The sequence below is a fragment of the Lepisosteus oculatus genome, chromosome 10 (genome assembly GCF_040954835.1).
Source record: "Lepisosteus oculatus isolate fLepOcu1 chromosome 10, fLepOcu1.hap2, whole genome shotgun sequence".
NCBI classification, from domain to species: domain Eukaryota; kingdom Metazoa; phylum Chordata; class Actinopteri; order Semionotiformes; family Lepisosteidae; genus Lepisosteus; species Lepisosteus oculatus.
The window spans coordinates 31,561,464-31,578,358 of NC_090705.1; the positions used below are offsets into that span (position 1 = coordinate 31,561,464).

At 38.5% G+C, this 16,895-nt stretch overlaps 1 protein-coding gene across 2 annotated transcripts in view; it reads left to right on the plus strand.

Moving 5' to 3' along the window:
- The window catches only part of septin7 (septin-7), a 37,517-nt gene extending 32,959 nt beyond the window's left edge, over positions 1 to 4,558 (plus strand). The window contains exons 11-14 of one of the 2 annotated variants that reach the window (XM_015357451.2): positions 1,183 to 1,203; positions 2,072 to 2,207; positions 2,792 to 2,937; positions 3,549 to 4,558. In XM_015357451.2, the coding sequence (XP_015212937.2) occupies positions 1,183 to 1,203; positions 2,072 to 2,207; positions 2,792 to 2,937; positions 3,549 to 3,588 (343 nt within the window). In that variant the 3' untranslated portion in view covers positions 3,589 to 4,558. The remainder of the gene's footprint in view (positions 1 to 1,182; positions 1,204 to 2,071; positions 2,208 to 2,791; positions 2,938 to 3,548) is intronic. The other variant, XM_015357453.2, reaches the window with a different exon arrangement.
- The last annotated feature ends 12,337 nt before the right edge of the window (positions 4,559 to 16,895 follow it).

Sequence of the window (16,895 nt, forward strand, 5' to 3'; positions counted from 1 at the left end):
TGACTGGTGGCATCTTGGGCTCAGAGTTCAGCAAGAAGGCACTTACTTGTCCAGGCTCTACAAGAGGAATGAGACCGAATCCCCAAACTTAGCATTTTCAGTCTGGTTTATTGCATGTCACAGATTTACAGCTTGTATTGGATCCAGTTGTGACCAGACACACCACTCTCTACACCCTGTTGATCAATCCCTTGATGATAAATTTTAATTTGATCTAGGACCTGTGGACATGTCTGTTAAAAAAATATCATAGCACCTTTTATAAAAAGATTGTCATTTTCCTGATATCTTAGTGATCTTGCTACTTAAGAGATGAGGGGTTTTGATGCTAGGTATATAAGAAATGCAGTAGGTCACCTCCACAGTGGTATGGTGTTAGATGTCCACATGACTGTTTAATCTGAAGATGACATAATACATTTTTCATGCTTGAGTTGACATTACAAATACATGCTGCTCAGACCTCATGCTGAACCCTGATATTTGGTGCCAGTTCACGTCCAGTGGCTTTCCTGTGTGGAATAAAGTAATATTGGGATATTGGCATCAGGAGACGCAGTTGAATTAAGTTTGAAAAATGTAAGAGCAGTGCCTGAACTATCAGTCTGTCACTGCCTGAGAGTGTTACTATCTGAAATGTTGCAGTGGACTTTTACACAACCTAAACACCTGTTATTGATAAACTGGATTGGTTTATGATAACTAGTGCCATACATCTTGTCACTTTGTCATTCCCTATTTTGCATCTGTTGGCATTTTATTGTCCCATCTTCTGTGTCTGTGTATATTACACATTAACACTGCAGTTGACTTTTGTGCTCATGCATTTTTAATAAGGGTTTAATCGGAGTTCCTAAAGGTCAGGTTTGCCAGTTCAGCATTGAAGAGTTCAGTGGTCTCCTTGCTGGTGTTTAGGATGGCATGAAAGCTTTAACACCACTGCTGCACACCACTCCTCTAATTGAAATTAAAGCCAGCTAACCCTCAGCAATGCAGTGTGGAGCCACTACTAATCCGAAGCGTGCCAACACACAGCAGACATTTTATTTGTATTTCATTTAAATACAGTTGTTTTGATTTGCCACAACCTTATTGATTTGTCCCACCTTCCCCTCTTTTTAATAGTTGCTTAGTGCATGGTTTACTTTCAGCATGCTAAGTTTGTGTGTTTTTGTTTTTTAGATTTGACACAGTTGAAGGCATGTAAGTGGTCATTTAAGTTCTTCCAAAACCCGAGATGAGACTTGACTTCTGTTCATTTTATGTGATACTCCTGCAGGTGGTTTGCATGCTTTCTCCTTGCTGTTAGAACTCTGTCCAATACTGTGTTTGTAAGTTTATACCGTAGCGATGTGCTCATTATAATTATCTAATGAGTGCAGGCACTGAAGAGATCCTGTAGTATGGGTGAGCTGAAGAACTGATCTTTTTTTTTCCCAGTGTAAATTGATTAAGCATTAAAGTTTCTATTTCCAGATATGCTGATCCAGTAAACCACCACAATTGGAAATCGATGTTGGCCTGCTTTCAGATTTCTCTAAAATTAAGCAAGCTTCATTTACTAATGCATTAAGGGCTGCTGTGCAACTGTCTGTGGATCACTGGGACTTCCACAGGGATAGATTGTTTGCTTGTGCCTATTTCTGTGCTCCCTCCTTTTCTTCAACAGGCTTGTATCAGAGCTTTGATGTGATTTTTGCTTTATTTTTATTATCTTGCCTTGGGATTAATAAACACACAGTACCGTCAAAAAATCACTGACTGATTGGTTCTTTAAATATGTTGAATTGGACTTCTGTTCTTTTCGCTCCTGATTGGGAGCACAGAAGAAAAAGAATCCAAATTTGAAAAACGGTTATGCAGTTTTACTGTTAAAAATTGTTTTGGTAGCAACATTTCTAAATTTACTAGTAACAGTACAAGGAGGGGAAAAAACAACTTATGTTTAAAGGACTAAAATCACATCATTGTTGGCAGTTACTTCTATTCCTTCAGAGTTTTGGGGATGTGCTCGGCAAGTTAGAAAGGGTGGTTTGTTTGACTCCGTTGTGGTTCTTTGCCACGCTTGTAGAAGCCCACTGGCTCAGATGGAGGAGGAGAGAAGAGAGCACGTGACCAAGATGAAGAAGATGGAGATGGAAATGGAGCAGGTCTTTGAGATGAAAGTCAAGGAGAAGATCCAGAAACTGAAGGACTCGGAGGCAGAGGTATATAGAGTTAAAATTAATTGTTCATAATACTTTTAAAAATGTTGGGTACATATGGTATTTAAAGTACTTCTACTTGGTCCATTTGGTGGAAAATCAATCACTGCAGAAGCAGTACCATAAGCTGAACAGCTTAGGACAGCTACACGTAGTGTTCGGTATTTAGGAAATTGTATCTCATCTTGAGATTTTACAGATTCCAGGCAGTTTAAAAGGGTGCTTGTTCTGTGTATCTTTCTGATATAAAATACCATTAACTGAAATGATGAGGAACTAGAAGTGAGCCATCCTGATTAACTAGTTCAGGTGGGTAGCTGCATCAGTATGCGTAGGCTGCAAAGGAACAAGTAAAAAAGGTTTATTCCATACTGAAAAGGGAAGAAAGAAAACGCAATGTTTTGGCCGTGGAGCCTTCTTCAGGTTGAACGTTTTCAATTGAAGTGATCGCTGTTGGAGTGTGTTAAGTTTTTTAGAAAAATGATGCATTGAAATGTGCTGGCAAACCGTTTCAGAAAGACGAAAGTAAAACACTCATATCTATTGAGGGTAAAATTGCGTGTTTTGCACGCTTGTCGCCTCTGTAGCTTCAGCGCCGCCATGAACAGATGAAGAAGAACCTGGAAGCTCAACACAAGGAGCTGGAGGAGAAGCGGCGTCAGTTTGAGGAAGAAAAGTCGAGCTGGGAGGTTCAGCAGCGGCTGTTGGAACAGCAGAAGCTCGACGCTTCCAGGTAACCAACTGTAGCACTCAGTCTCCTCTGCACAGGTGGTAAATACTAATTCTTGTCATGATTATTAATCATTTGAAATAGTTTGGGGGGATGAGGAATATTTCACTCCATCCTAAAATAAAACTGGCAGCTGTGCATTGAATGACCATGCGATAAGGATATGACCATGGTAGAAACACCAGCTCTGTGGCTGGTGTTAGGCGTGCTGGGCTGAGCAGGATAGAGCTCCTTGTAAATCGTGTCAAGATAGGAGGGGAGACCTGATGGTGCCATGAAAGTGAGTTTGAATGCTCTCAGCGGTTTTTAGCTTCCATTAGATCAGCCAACCGCATGTATTTCTCCTGCTAGAGGTCAAGAGGCCAAGGCTGAAGCTTCGATTCGGTGAAAGTGCAACATTTCCCTGTTGCAAAAGAGGCTGTAAGCTATCCCAGGTGAAAATTTTAAAAGGAACATTTTGCATCCAGTCATCATTTCAGGAAAACAAGTTGGACTGGGGATCTTTTTATTACATTTGAACTGTTGTTTCAGTGTTGCGATATACCAGTCTGCACACACTTGCATAGCACGCAGCGTATTTCACACTAACCTGTCATTTTCCGTCTTTCCTTTAGGACCTTGGAAAAGAAACAAAAGAAGGGGAAGATCTTTTAAAGTTTTTCAGGACCACCACGTAACGATGTACTAGTTGCCAATATTCCAGCCTGGACGTTGGGTGTTTATTTTTGGTTTTGTCAACCAGCCATGTACCAGTTCTGTCATGATTATCGGATGCATTAGCATGCCACACCGCCAGATCAGTATGGTCTTTGTCCGCAAAATTTTAATTTGGTTGCATCTTATAAAAACCGTGGACAGACTCCACTTAAACATGCTAAATTGTTATTCCCTTGATTTTAACTGATGTCTACAGCTGTATGCAGAGAAACTATTTGTTTTACTATTGTACAATCATGTTCTGGTGGTTGATTGTTTACAAAAATAAACCTGTTCTTCCACAATGTCAATAACTTAAGGTGTTTCTAAACAAAATGCCATAAATATTCTTTTCTATGCTTTAAGTATAACACGAGTTTCATACCGTGCTGCATTCTATACAACATAGTCTAACATTATGACCAATGGAGAGATCTCTCACCTTAAAACTTAGACAAGATTAAAGGTGATACTTATAGGCCAAAATGCACCTCAGGCTTTTTTTATAACATTTGTTATTGCTTTCTTTTCCCAAATTTTATGCTTCTACCACTTCTATTAATTTAAATAATCTAACCAGGATCGTTATATATAACTTCATTTAATGTTTAATTTAGGTGTTTGTTTTTTTTTTCCATATATTGGCCCTGCTAAAAATGATAGTGATTTTGTATGTTAGCATTTTGGGGAATAAACATTGTTAACTTGTTTCAGTAACTGCATTAGGCGGTTAAGAGTCAAAGAACAAATGCCCATTTCTCTGTAATAAAGCTGGTATCTCCTTACTTGCATCAGAGTTGGGTATGCTGCCCTCCTAGTCATTTCCACATTTAGCTTTGTTCATGTACTGCATCTCTGTATTTTGTTTTTTATTTTTTGTTTGTATTGTACAAAGTCACATAATAAAACAGACTTGTGATGATGTAAATGGGGCTTTATTTTTTAGGCATGTAACCTTAAGCATGATCGTTTTAATCAGTGTGCCTTCTATTCTGCCAGTTATAATATTATCATACTAATTTTAAGCAAAGATAAAAACACCTTTGCATTCACAGGCTTGACCAAAGCTCTGATGTTTACAGTACTGTATAAAAACTTAGTTTGGATCAGTAAATCAGAAACCTTGAATACCAAAATCTCCCCATTATAACTTCATTGGCTGTTTGTTACATTTTAACCTTTCTCCCGGAGATTTCAGTTGGCTTTGATTTTTGATCAAGATCACGTTGGGGTTTTTTTTGGTGGGGTTCAGCAGTATTTTCAGTATTGTTGTAGTTGGCTTTGTATGCTCTAGTTTTTCTTCTGTTAGTTTCTCTGCTTAACCTCCCTTCCATTTTTTTTAAAGTGAAGAGTATTGAATTCTTTCCAGTACAAACCACTTGAATTTTGCTTAGCTATAATCAAAATATTGGGATTTTCTTCTGAAAGTTCACATTTATTTTTGTGATCTAATGTAGTACCTGCTTCATAACTGCACTGGCCCAAATTTTAATTCCTTCATGAGAGGATTTCATCTCACTGTTTCCGGGTTTACCAACTTGTTCAGTATCTAAATTTCTGCTTGGAATAAATTATCCATGAACTAATGTCGTTCGTGTCCATTCCAAACAATACTTTCCCCTTGTGTTCAGCAACATTTTTACTTTTAACAGTCCCCCAAGCTCCAATAATAGTGGTGGTTAATTTCATGCATGTTGATCAAAAATGTTTCCTTAAAAATATAACAGAATCCAGGATTAGCTGATTTGCATGCAACATGTTGTTAAAATCAAATTACCCATTTCCTGATTTAATTCATGGTGAAATGGTATAACTGCAAAGAAATGGCCAACTCTTGTCACCTCCAAGTGACACTATCCAATCATTTCATAGTTTCAGTTGTAATCTGTGCCTTATAAGAGATGTGTCGTCTTATTTTTGTAGGTCCACTGTCTGCAAGTTATGTCATTGTTGTAGGTTGGTGGGTGCCAATACTTTCAGTATATATACTGAATAGATCTATACTGATTGTATAATGGAAGGCGTGGCTTTCAAATTGTGTTGGCTATGGATTATGTCTTAGTTGTTTATTCAAAGCAGTTCAAAAATTGCTTTTAGATTTTTTTTCCTCTCAATCAAAGAATGTCTTAGTAAACTCTCGAGTAACTACTCAAAAGAGAGCCTGCATATAACATTCAGGTGTGTTACATTAAACTGAGCTTGCACAATCATGGAGAAAGTAATGCTATTCTGTTGTAGTGGGTGAGGAACAGAAGAGGGCAGTAGAGGACTAAGCCTTGTTGTTTGAGGACTAGAAATGGAATCGACTATTTTTTTAATTTATTGTCTCTTAATTTGATGTTTATTTTTTATCATTAGTGCTGTTGCCGTTTTCTTTTGATAGACAGTTTAATGCATTAACTGAAATAGTTTTCTGTTACCATCCTGAAGTGTTTTTGTTACAGTATTAAAAATCTCACCTGCTATTTGTTCTAAGATCGGTGTTTAAAAATATGTCCCAACCTCCCTAATCCTCAAGTTCCTGTTGGTTTGTCCTTGTGTCAAGACTTCGTATTCATGGACAACAACAGCAAGATCCAGACACAGGTTTGCATGATTTTAATTATGTTGTGTGTACACATCTGTGTGTGAGCTTCAGGGTTTATTAGAACACACCAGGTTGGCGTGGTGGTGCAGCAATTAGCGTTGCTGTTCTGCAGCACTGGGGCCCTGGGGTCAATTATTGACCCAGAGTGCTGTCTGTGTGGAGTTTGTATGTTGGCCCTGCGTTTGTGGGGGTTTCCTCCCACAGTTCAAAAAACATACTGGTGGATTAATTGGCTTCTGGGAAATTTGGCTCTAGGTGTGAGTATCTATGTGTCTTTGTGTGTCTGCCCTGTGATGAACTAGCTTCCACTTTTTGCTTGCCAGAATAGGTTCCATCTCCCCGAGACCCTAAATTGGAAGAAGCAGTTAGAATATGGATAGATAGACTACATCTGAAGGATGTATATCCTTCTCTTTGCTGCATTTCTCTGTTAATGTTTATTATTGTAGTATGTTTATTCTTGTGATTTAGATGAGAAATTGTGCTGACATCTCACGTCATTAAAGATCTCAGAGCACTGTTCCTAAAAATAGTCATGTAAATAGTGGGTCCTGGCTAAAGTTCTGCTCTCGTATGAATTTGTTTGCCACTAGGTGCCGCTATCCCCCCTCAACCAGAAGTTCAAACCAGTGAGTTATCTCCTGATGTCGTAAGTTAACAACATGCTGCATTCAGGCAGCAGAAGACAGTTCTTTATTTAAACAGCATTTTAGAGAAGTGTTTTGGGTACCAGGAATACTGAAATATGGCTTCTATTACATGTAAAGTTATGGAAACAATTATTGGAACTCATTTAGAGGATATGGAAATATTATGGAAATAACATCCTAGTGAATAGTCGATATGGTTTTAGAATGCAACATTCTTGTATCATCATCTCATTGGAGTGTTTTGAATCAACAGTGATAGTAATAGATATACACCAATATGGTGTATTTAGATTTTTCAGAAGGCCTGTGATGTACTTCCCCATAAAAGATGAATTCTCAAATTACAGGCAGATGGCATTCAGGGAAATGTGTGTGTTTGTATTGAGAACTGGTTAATAGAAAACTGAGTACAGATAAGGGGTGAATATTCAAAGTGGGATGATGCAATTAGTGAAACAACACAAGGATCTGTACCAGATCAGCTGCTCTTCAGAATTTATTTCAATGATCTAGATCCTGGTATAATATCCAGTATTAGTAACTTTCAAGAAACAGCTGGATGAGATCCTTGGATCACTTCAATAACACCATAAGCAGTAAAGAAATTAAAATAGGAGTTCAAGCAACAAAACCGAAAGGTAAATACAGCATGATTTTTGTATTACCATTCTAATATACAAAGAACATAAAATGGGGATGATGTCGTTACCTGCAGTGCCACCTGAGAACAAAATACCACCCAATGTGTCTTTCTATGATCTTATGAAACCCTTACAAACTGTGCCCTGATATTTTTTATGAGTGGTTACAAATGAGAGGCATCCATTTGGTCTCTCTAGTTGGTTTGGAAGTAAGTAGTCATTGTCGGCAAGATCTATTTGGTAAAAAGTGTGAATATCACACCCAAGCTGATTGAAAATCAGACCATTTTTGGCCTGGCCTCGTCACAATGTTGACGTTGAATCTGCACAGCTGGATTGTCGGGGTAACCGTCTGTAAATCATGCAGCTTCCATTAGTTAAACACAAGCATTTCCTCTTTTTTTTAACATTCAAGACCATATTGTGTGTTGTAAGGTGAATTCACAGAAATGTTTAGATTCCAAAATGTTTTTTTTTCCGGTTTCAGTGGTATGAGCAATGTTACAAATCCATTGAAATCTCTAATTTAGACAAAATACCTTTTATTTCTTAAAAAGCTGATGTTAATTTGAAAAAAAGCGAAGGGCTATCACGTCAACAATCACTCATCAGCTGAATCTTTATAACTGCACAAAGCTCTTAAAAAGCTAACATTGTACAGTTTTTCAAGAATTTGTGGAAGCATTCATTTCCTTATTATGTAATCATAATCATTTTCTATCGTTCAAGCTCTTCTAATGTGGCATTAATTTGACTTAATTCAGTAAACAAACAGGATTTCCTTGTTAAGCAGTTGAAAAGGCTTCGCTTATCATTCTACTGAATTATACACACTAATAAAAAAAGTGGGGACCCCTTCCCTCTGACGCCTCCAGACCTTGACTAAATACCATGAGCAGTCTTTTTAATAGTGCTTATTTGGTGTCTTGAGTCATATAAGATGAAATTTCTTCTGAGAGCCATCACGTCACTAAAGTCATGTTATCTCATCCAGCCTTTTCTTAAAAGAAGTGATACTGGCAGCTTCAAGAACATGGCTGGGTAGCTTGTTCCCAGTTTTCACAACTCCTTGTGGACACAACTGCCCATGTGTGTTCAGTTTTCTAAACACTTCACAGGGCTTCTGTTTATGCTCCTTGATTCATGTTTTACTCTTGTTTTGAAGAAGACTGGGGAGTGAACTTTTTGAATTCTTTGAATAGTCTTCACTGTTCAGAAAGCTGTATTGCAAGCTATAATTTGTAATCTTCCTCAACTTTGCCATGATCTACTTGAAAAACACATTCTGCTGATCACATGATGAAGGTGCCCCAAAAATGTAAGGGATCCTAAAAAAGCCCACCAAACTCACAAAATACACAAAGAAGAAGGAGCCAAAATGTTTTATTGGCAAATTAGGGCATCCTTACGGTGGGCAATTTTCTGTAGCAAATGGTTCAGCATCTTTGAAATGTACCAGTCTGCACACAGCCTGGCAAAACAGGACGGGGATTGTCAGCATTCTTTTCTGATGACTCAGGCTTTTTCTGCAGTGCCCTGAAAACCCCCCTCCTGTTGGTCACAGACATCCCTGCTCACTCTCGCACACCAGCTCCAGCTGAGGACTATCTGGTGAAGCCCCTAGCTCCCAACTGCTGCTACCTCCAACTCCTTCACACATGCAAATCAACCCTCCTTTTTCACACCATTTATATCTACTGTATATCTAACCCCACTCATGACTGTAACATAGTATCAGTCCCAACAGCAAAGTAAATGACGTGTCACTCCACAGATGGGATTTTCAGGTGTGTTTCTATGCAGACACCACATGTTGTCACATGGGTCTCATGCTCTACCAGAGCTAGTTGGGGCCAACTACAGTATAGACTCAACTATTAATACTAGTAATACTAAATACTATACACTTTCATCCTTGGGATTGGAAAAGCCTGTTAGAAATAAAAGGTATTATTATTCGACTACAGGACTGATCCTGCTTTTTTGGAGCAGGGCTTTTTACTGAATAAAACACTGGGAATCCAGCCACCTTCATCAGATCTCCTATCTCTGCATCGGTTATCTATTTTACTACCTTCAATTCTTCTCTATGACTGCAAAGCAATTTGCCTGACATGACAAGCACGATATATATGCAAGGAGTTATCATCATCATCTTGGGTAAATTTGCAGAATTCCGTTTTTCCCAGGTCTCCTGCAAGGGAACATCCATTCAAACACTTCAATAAGCTGAAATGATGGACATATCTGAAAGGTCAATCAGTGACATCTTGTAAAATATCAGATGTTTGTATTATAGATGACCATATTTTGAGGATTTTCCTTGCCTCAGAAGAAAAAAAATCGATCACGCATCTATAATTCATATGATGAAGTAATAATAAAAAACGTTATTTTATATAGCACCTTTAAAGGTGGCTTCTCAAAGCACTTTACAGGATGACAATAACAATAAATAAGAAGACTACAACAATAAATAAGGTTTCACAAGATAGGACACAATTACAATTACAACAATACAACAAGAGTTCCAGAGCTTGGGGGCATAGCAGGAAAAGGCCCTGTCACCCATACAATGTAGACGGGCTTGGGAGACAGTAAGGAGGGCAGAATTTGAAGAGCGGAGGTTGCGAGGTGGGGAGTAGGGCGATAATAGTTCAGACAGGTATTGAGATGCCAAGCCATGTAAAGCCTTATAGGTGAGAATGAGGATTTTAAAGTCTACGGGGAATTTGACCGGAAGCCAGTGCAAGAACTCCAGGATAGGAGTAATGTGAACACTTGCACTAGACCTGGTCAGGATTCTGTCCAGGATAGGAGTAATGTGAACACTTGCACTAGACCTGGTCAGGATATTTGGAGTGTATCCAGTCAATTGCTACAACTGGGAGAGATTTATGACTCATTAAATTAGAATGTAAGGTGTTTAAAACACTTCCAGAGCTAAAACAAGTTTAAGCAGAGTCTTAGAGAGAATATGGTTGTATGTGTAGTAGACCAAGCCCCAGAGAAATTGGATTCAGGAAGCCCTGCAATAACCTTTTTGGGATCTTCTCAATTCCTTATTTGAGCATGATGGCGTGAATAATGATATACTGTACATCATTAAGATTGTTTCTCAGTAATGTTTCTTTTTCTCCACTGGCTGCACTAGGGAAGAAACCTTTCTTATACAATCGAACAGGCACACTGCTGGAAAAATGGTAACATACCTTCCTAACATGACAAAGAAAGATTGTTAAATAAAATCTGTTCATGATCCCTTAACTTTTTAAAAACTTTTAAAATGTAAAGACCAGATCCCGCTTGCCTCTTGAAAGTCCCCTTTTCACATAAAATACATTGTGAGGTTGAGATGGCTTCTTTAAGAATGATCTGAACCTTTCTGAAAAGCTGTGCATGTTTTTTTAGAGTGAACAAAACCTATTCGAAGCGAGAATGAAGAACAGTTCAAATTGACACTCCTCTGGGCAAAAGTTGATTGATCCCAGAGTTTAAAAGTAAAATAATTTACCATAAGTTATTGCACTGCAGCCCAGTGAAACGTAAGATTTAAAACTGTAGCGAGCAAATTTCAGTAAGCATTTAGAACTTTAATTTTTAATTTTGGAATGAGTAACTTGCAAATTTGAGCAAATGGTCTTTTTAGAAAATACCATTTCTAGGTTAGTTCCATGGATATGTGCAGCTTGTTAATAATTACAAGTTTCATATTGGAAACCCTTGACCATTGAAGTAGCCTTAACCCTCTGATCCTCCACATCAGATCATCCCAAGTCAAACTAAACAATATTATCAGATAAGGTTCAGGAACCCCATGATATGCATCACCAGCTGCTGAACTCTGTAACCTGATAAACAGCTGTATCTGCCATTGCACAATTTCAGCTGCTGGGCTACTCTTACATATTTGCTCTTATGTAATTATGTATTTATTTTTCACTTAACATTTTAATCAGTGTTGCTAGTTCTCAATGTTCTGTGAGATTAATCATCCAGGGACTGAGGCTTTTCGTCAAAAGCTGTGGCCTGAGTATATTCTAGAATGACCAGAAACAAGGGAAAATTAGACAATGACAATTCCAACTGTTCCCAGTTTTTTCTCCAGAGACCTTGTCAGGTCAGAACACCCCTACAGTATATTGGCGGCTGAAGTGTCTGGTACTGTTGCCTGGAAACAGTGCTTTGCAGACAGCTGTGGTGATATGAGATAGTGAGAAATTTAGATTGTGGCATCATTATGTTATCACTAGGAAAGAACAAGAAAAAAATGAGCTTTTATTCAGTACAAATGCGTTAAAGGGCGGCGCATGGTTGCATTTGTGTTTTCACATCTTTATTTCATCACACTTGCACAGCATAATCACAGAACTAAAAGACTTATGGTCTTAATGTGCTTTGTCCCAAGCAATTTAAAAAGCTAATTTGCAGTGGATGCCTGTGGTGCAGAACATTTTTTTCAGGGTAAACCATTTTAAAAGGGATCGCAAGAGCCTGAAGTAAGCTGATTTCTTTTCGAATATAAATGCCAGCGGGTGTCCTGAAAGCCTGACATACAGTAAGTCTTTTTATTTTCCACATATATTGCCAGATTCCATCTTGCAATACATTCCCAATTTAAAGAGGTAGGGCTGGGAGCAAGGAAAGTGTCGATTAAAGAGGTAGCCATGAGGCACATCTAAACCTTTACATGGTAAAATGAGCATAACCAGAAAAATGAAGATGAGTTTAAAGCCAGCGAAACACAAAGTTCTTTTTTTCCCCAAACAGGTAACTTATCATTCACATACTAGAGAAAAGATTTGGGAGCCTTGGTATGAAAGGACATCACTCCTTTCCTAGGTACACCGTGCAAATTTTATTTAAAATAAAACACATTTTAATGTCATACTGTGTTTCATTACATCCACAAAATTGGTGTTCTTTGGTGGTGTTCAAATAAGGCTACTTGGGTTGGTTCTGTATGTTTTTTTCTCCTGTCTATTAAAAGGCCCCACCCTTTGCACACAAGCAAGAAGAATTTGAACTAAGCTCTGTTCAGGTAGTAAACATTCCCTTGATGAGCATGGAAGGTATTATGTCTTTCCAAAGCACCCTTATTGAGCCACCATAGGTGAAAAAACAAGATTTACAGCCAAGTCAGGACTCCTGATGTACAGACCCAGAACACTGTCAACTTGCTGCCTTAGAAGAATGCTCACCTTGTGGCTGAGTCAACACTACGACTTTTAAAACAGCCATTCAAAGCAAAAAATGCAATCTCATGTTCACAGCCCCGAGATGTCATGCCCACATCACTGATGTGTTTGCCCAAGCTGATACACAACTGTGGGAGTTGCGCAATGCTGTGACATTGCTGAGAATGGGCTCTGAATTGATTTCTTCATTCCATATTTTGTCCTTCATGGTCAGTGAGAGTCCGGAAGGTCATATGGATAGATACACAGCAGAACAGATATTCAAAATGTATCCTTAAGAAAACTGATTGCAGGTACAAGAATCTTCCCTGAAAAATAAAAGTGCATAAGAAAAAGAATGTAAGTAAAACTACAACCTTGAATGAATCATTCCTTTTGTATTTTTTTTTGCTACTATCCGAAATAATATTTCATATTAAACAAGGTACCATTACTGTAGATAGAACGTAGCTATGTTTAACCACCAAAACTGACATACAATACATTGACGACATTACAAAACAGAAAACTGACTTGAAATTTCTCCTTTCTCCTTCTGTGGTGTTGATTTTATATTACCGGGATCGTTGAGTTCACGTTAAAAAAATCGGAATATCAGTCCAAATAAACTGTCTGCCTTTTTGTTCAGCTTTCACACATATAACTGTTGTGCAACATTTGCCAAACTCTGACAGTATGTCTTGAAACCCACAAAAGCTTTTAGCTGGCATGGATGAGATCACTGTTTGTAAGCTATTCAAAGACTATTTTCAAGATCTTTGAAAGCAGAAGGTCATTTTTGTCTTATAAAGAGAGAAGGAGATGCGGACATGTTTAAAAACACAGAAAATGAAAAAAGTATAAAGAGAAAGGATGATAAAAGCGGGAATGTTATTTATGTTTTAGTAGTACATATCATTTTTGTAACATGGAATTTTTTGTGGCATAGACAGCTACTCCTTGGAAGAATCTAAAAAGCATTTTTGGAATTATGTGGCTATTATGCAAAGGCACATATTAAAAATTGATGAAAACACATGCGATCATTTTGATAAACAATAAGACATCAGTCTTCCTGTACTAGCTTATTAATATAAATCACATTCCAGAAAAAAAGCACCCTTGGAAAATGTGAGACAGATGTGTTCATGTTGATCTGTTCAAACTTGATTTTCTTTTAAGTACTCTTTTATTACACTATTACATGATGGTTTCCTGATTTATGTTATTTATTTCTTATGGCTGGTATATTCAAGCATACACTACCTTGTACATTTCCCTTTAATATAACCAGTTAATTCAAAAACAGTGGATTTAGTCCAAAGGCACTGAATAACTAATTAAATGGTCAGTGAGTAGACTGTCAATGAGGTGCTTAATCTAGTCTATCCATACCTGCAACTTAAAGTGATTTTGAATGGTTCTTTTACTTTAAATGCCATGTTTATTCATTAAAACTTATTTTTCTTTTGTTCACCCAATGAATACTTCCTAAACATCGGATGTTATTCCATTCCAAACAGCTTCCTAATTTAAATCAATTTAACTCATTGTTACAAATAAGAGAAGGCTATGTGACAACGAGCACACAAGCTAAATGGGCCAAGCACACTCCTTTTATCTGCAACTGTTCATATGTTCTTACTATAGTTCTTTGAACAGCCCACTAGAATAAATAACTGCAACCTGCTGTAATGGGAGCCGGTCCAGGCTCCCATGAAGTGTAGTTCAGGACCCTATGCAGACGGTATAACCTGGAAGTAAGTGGAGAAAGACGATGGGGAGGAGACGACGAGGATCAAGAGGAGTTGACAGTCAGGGGGGCGTGATGATGGTGAAAAGGACGCTCGCGGGGCGTAGCCAGGGCGAACAAGTCCAAGGAGTCCGTTAGGAAATCCGGGGTGGTCCAGAACCTGGTAATCCAATCGAGACAGGACAGAGTTAAAAGCTGGAACAGGATCTGGTACAGGGACGGGGAATAAAAATGGGGATGACGAGTCCAGGTGCTCTGAGCTCCGGACTCAGCTGGGTCGGGACGCTGAAAGGAGGCCTATGCCCTCAAGCCACGGATGTAGGGCGACTTGATAGTAGGCGGGCCTGCGGGCCTGCGGGCCTCCGTCTTCCAATGCAAAGCCCAGAGTAGTGAGAGCGCCCGGCTTAAATAAGGAGGGGCAGCATTGAAGGCATGGAATCATCAACAATGTGAAAGAGCCAGAGTGCCCTTAAGAGAAGGGATTAAGATCATGACACCTGCAAACCAAAAACCTTAAAAGATACAGATACAGATATACTGTATGTAGTAATTCTCTGTTTGAGTGTATAGAAGGGGAAATCACATATATCAGAAAACAATCAGAAAACTGTTCTTCATTACATGTAGTATGCATTTCAAACAAAGGCTCCTCCAATGTTGGACGGACATTACAGAGGGAATCACAGTCTTACATCAAAAGAAAAATATCGACCACGTGTTCATATATGTACTAATTTCTAATGTTTCACTACAATCAAAATGTGGGGCATTTATATGCATATTCATGCATATTACTTTCTTATTGCCAAGTACCGTGGTTTGTCTGAAAACGTCTTAACAAACACCAAAATGTGGATGATTTAAGCTGTTATTTATGAAGGGTGGCATGGTGGCACAGTAGCTAGCATGGCTGCCTTGAGGACTGGAGCCCTGGGTAGTCCCCAGAGTGCTATCTGAGTGGAGTTTCTGTTTTGTCTGTGTGTGTATGGCTTTCCCCCAGGTGCTACTTGTTTCCTAATATGCTCCAAAGACTTACTGGTTAATTGGCTTCCAGGGAAAATTGTCCAACTGCTATAAGTCTGCGTTTGTTTGTACAGTATGTCTGTGTCCTGCGATGGACTGGCATCCCATCCAAAGGTGTATCCCACCCTGTGCCCGATGCTCGCCAGGTTCGGTTCCGGTTTCCCTCATGAAAATGAAAGGATGTCATTCAAGAACCATGTACAAAATGTGCATTGCACATTTCTACAGATATCCCACCCATTATTCCCCATTCCTGGGGATAGGTTTAAAAAAAAAAACATAAATTAAAAAAATTAAGGAGGGGCTGGGTGCTGGAGTGAATGTTAGTTGAGGCGTAGTGAAGAAACTGAAGCAAAAGGCTTTTCACATACTGTATGACTTGTGCAAACTACCATTGTTCTTTCAGGCATGTTAGCACGTGTACTGAGTAATCAAACAAATTAACAAACAACCAGGAAAGGAAATGGAAAAGCAATTTTCACTTTTAAAAAAATGAGGACAAAATACGTTCCTAACTTAACCATTGAGTTTATTCAGATCTAAGGAAGTACTGTTATAACTCGTTCCTAATGTGGGTTAAAGGATGTTTTAAAAGAGGTCCACAGTTCATCACTGGGGATTTCGTGTTTAATTGATTTTAAAAACAATCCCTAAGAGTTCTATGAGTTTATACTTTCAGGAATGTACACATACCCAGGCTAAAAGACACATTATCGTGATAACATGCAGCTGTTAGAGGCAAATTAAACTATAACACTGTGTTCATTATGAGGATTAGTGGAAATATCCCATGAGGAATTTTTAGGAAAGAGTAGGACTTGTTGGGCAAAGACAGGACAGAGGTTAGACTTTAAACTGAGTGAAAGGTTAGATCACGGACAAGGTTTACAAGTGCTACTGGCAACTGTGATGAGGCTGAAAGAGAACATTTTGAGTTGTTAAGCAAAGTCAGTTTCATACTTTTTTAATGCATTTAATGCATTAAAAAAGGACACAGCTCCTTTCTGGTGAGTAAAATGTCAGAGGCACTGGACGTTGTTCTAAACACCTTCCTTTACAATTGTTAATGTGCTGGTGCTGCAGTTACAGGAAAGGCTGTCAGGGAAGAGAAACATTCAGTGCTCCTGCTGAGGCAGAAAGTAACTATAAGGCATCCATTACATCAACCTTATCATTTCAGTACAAGAACACTGCTAAAGAATGCTAGTCCAGTACAGAACATTTCTTTTGGAGTAACATTGGAAATGCAATGCAATCTTGCTTTAGGGATGATTTTTTTACAGAGGAGTACAACAGTGTACATCTTGGTCTTACAAAGGAAATGAGAGCAAGTTTCAGAATAACCCAATAAGCAAAATAAGAAGTCACAAAGGTTGCATCTGTGAAAGTCAGCTCTGTTTACTGTTTCAGTGGTGACGCCTATTCTTTAGGACA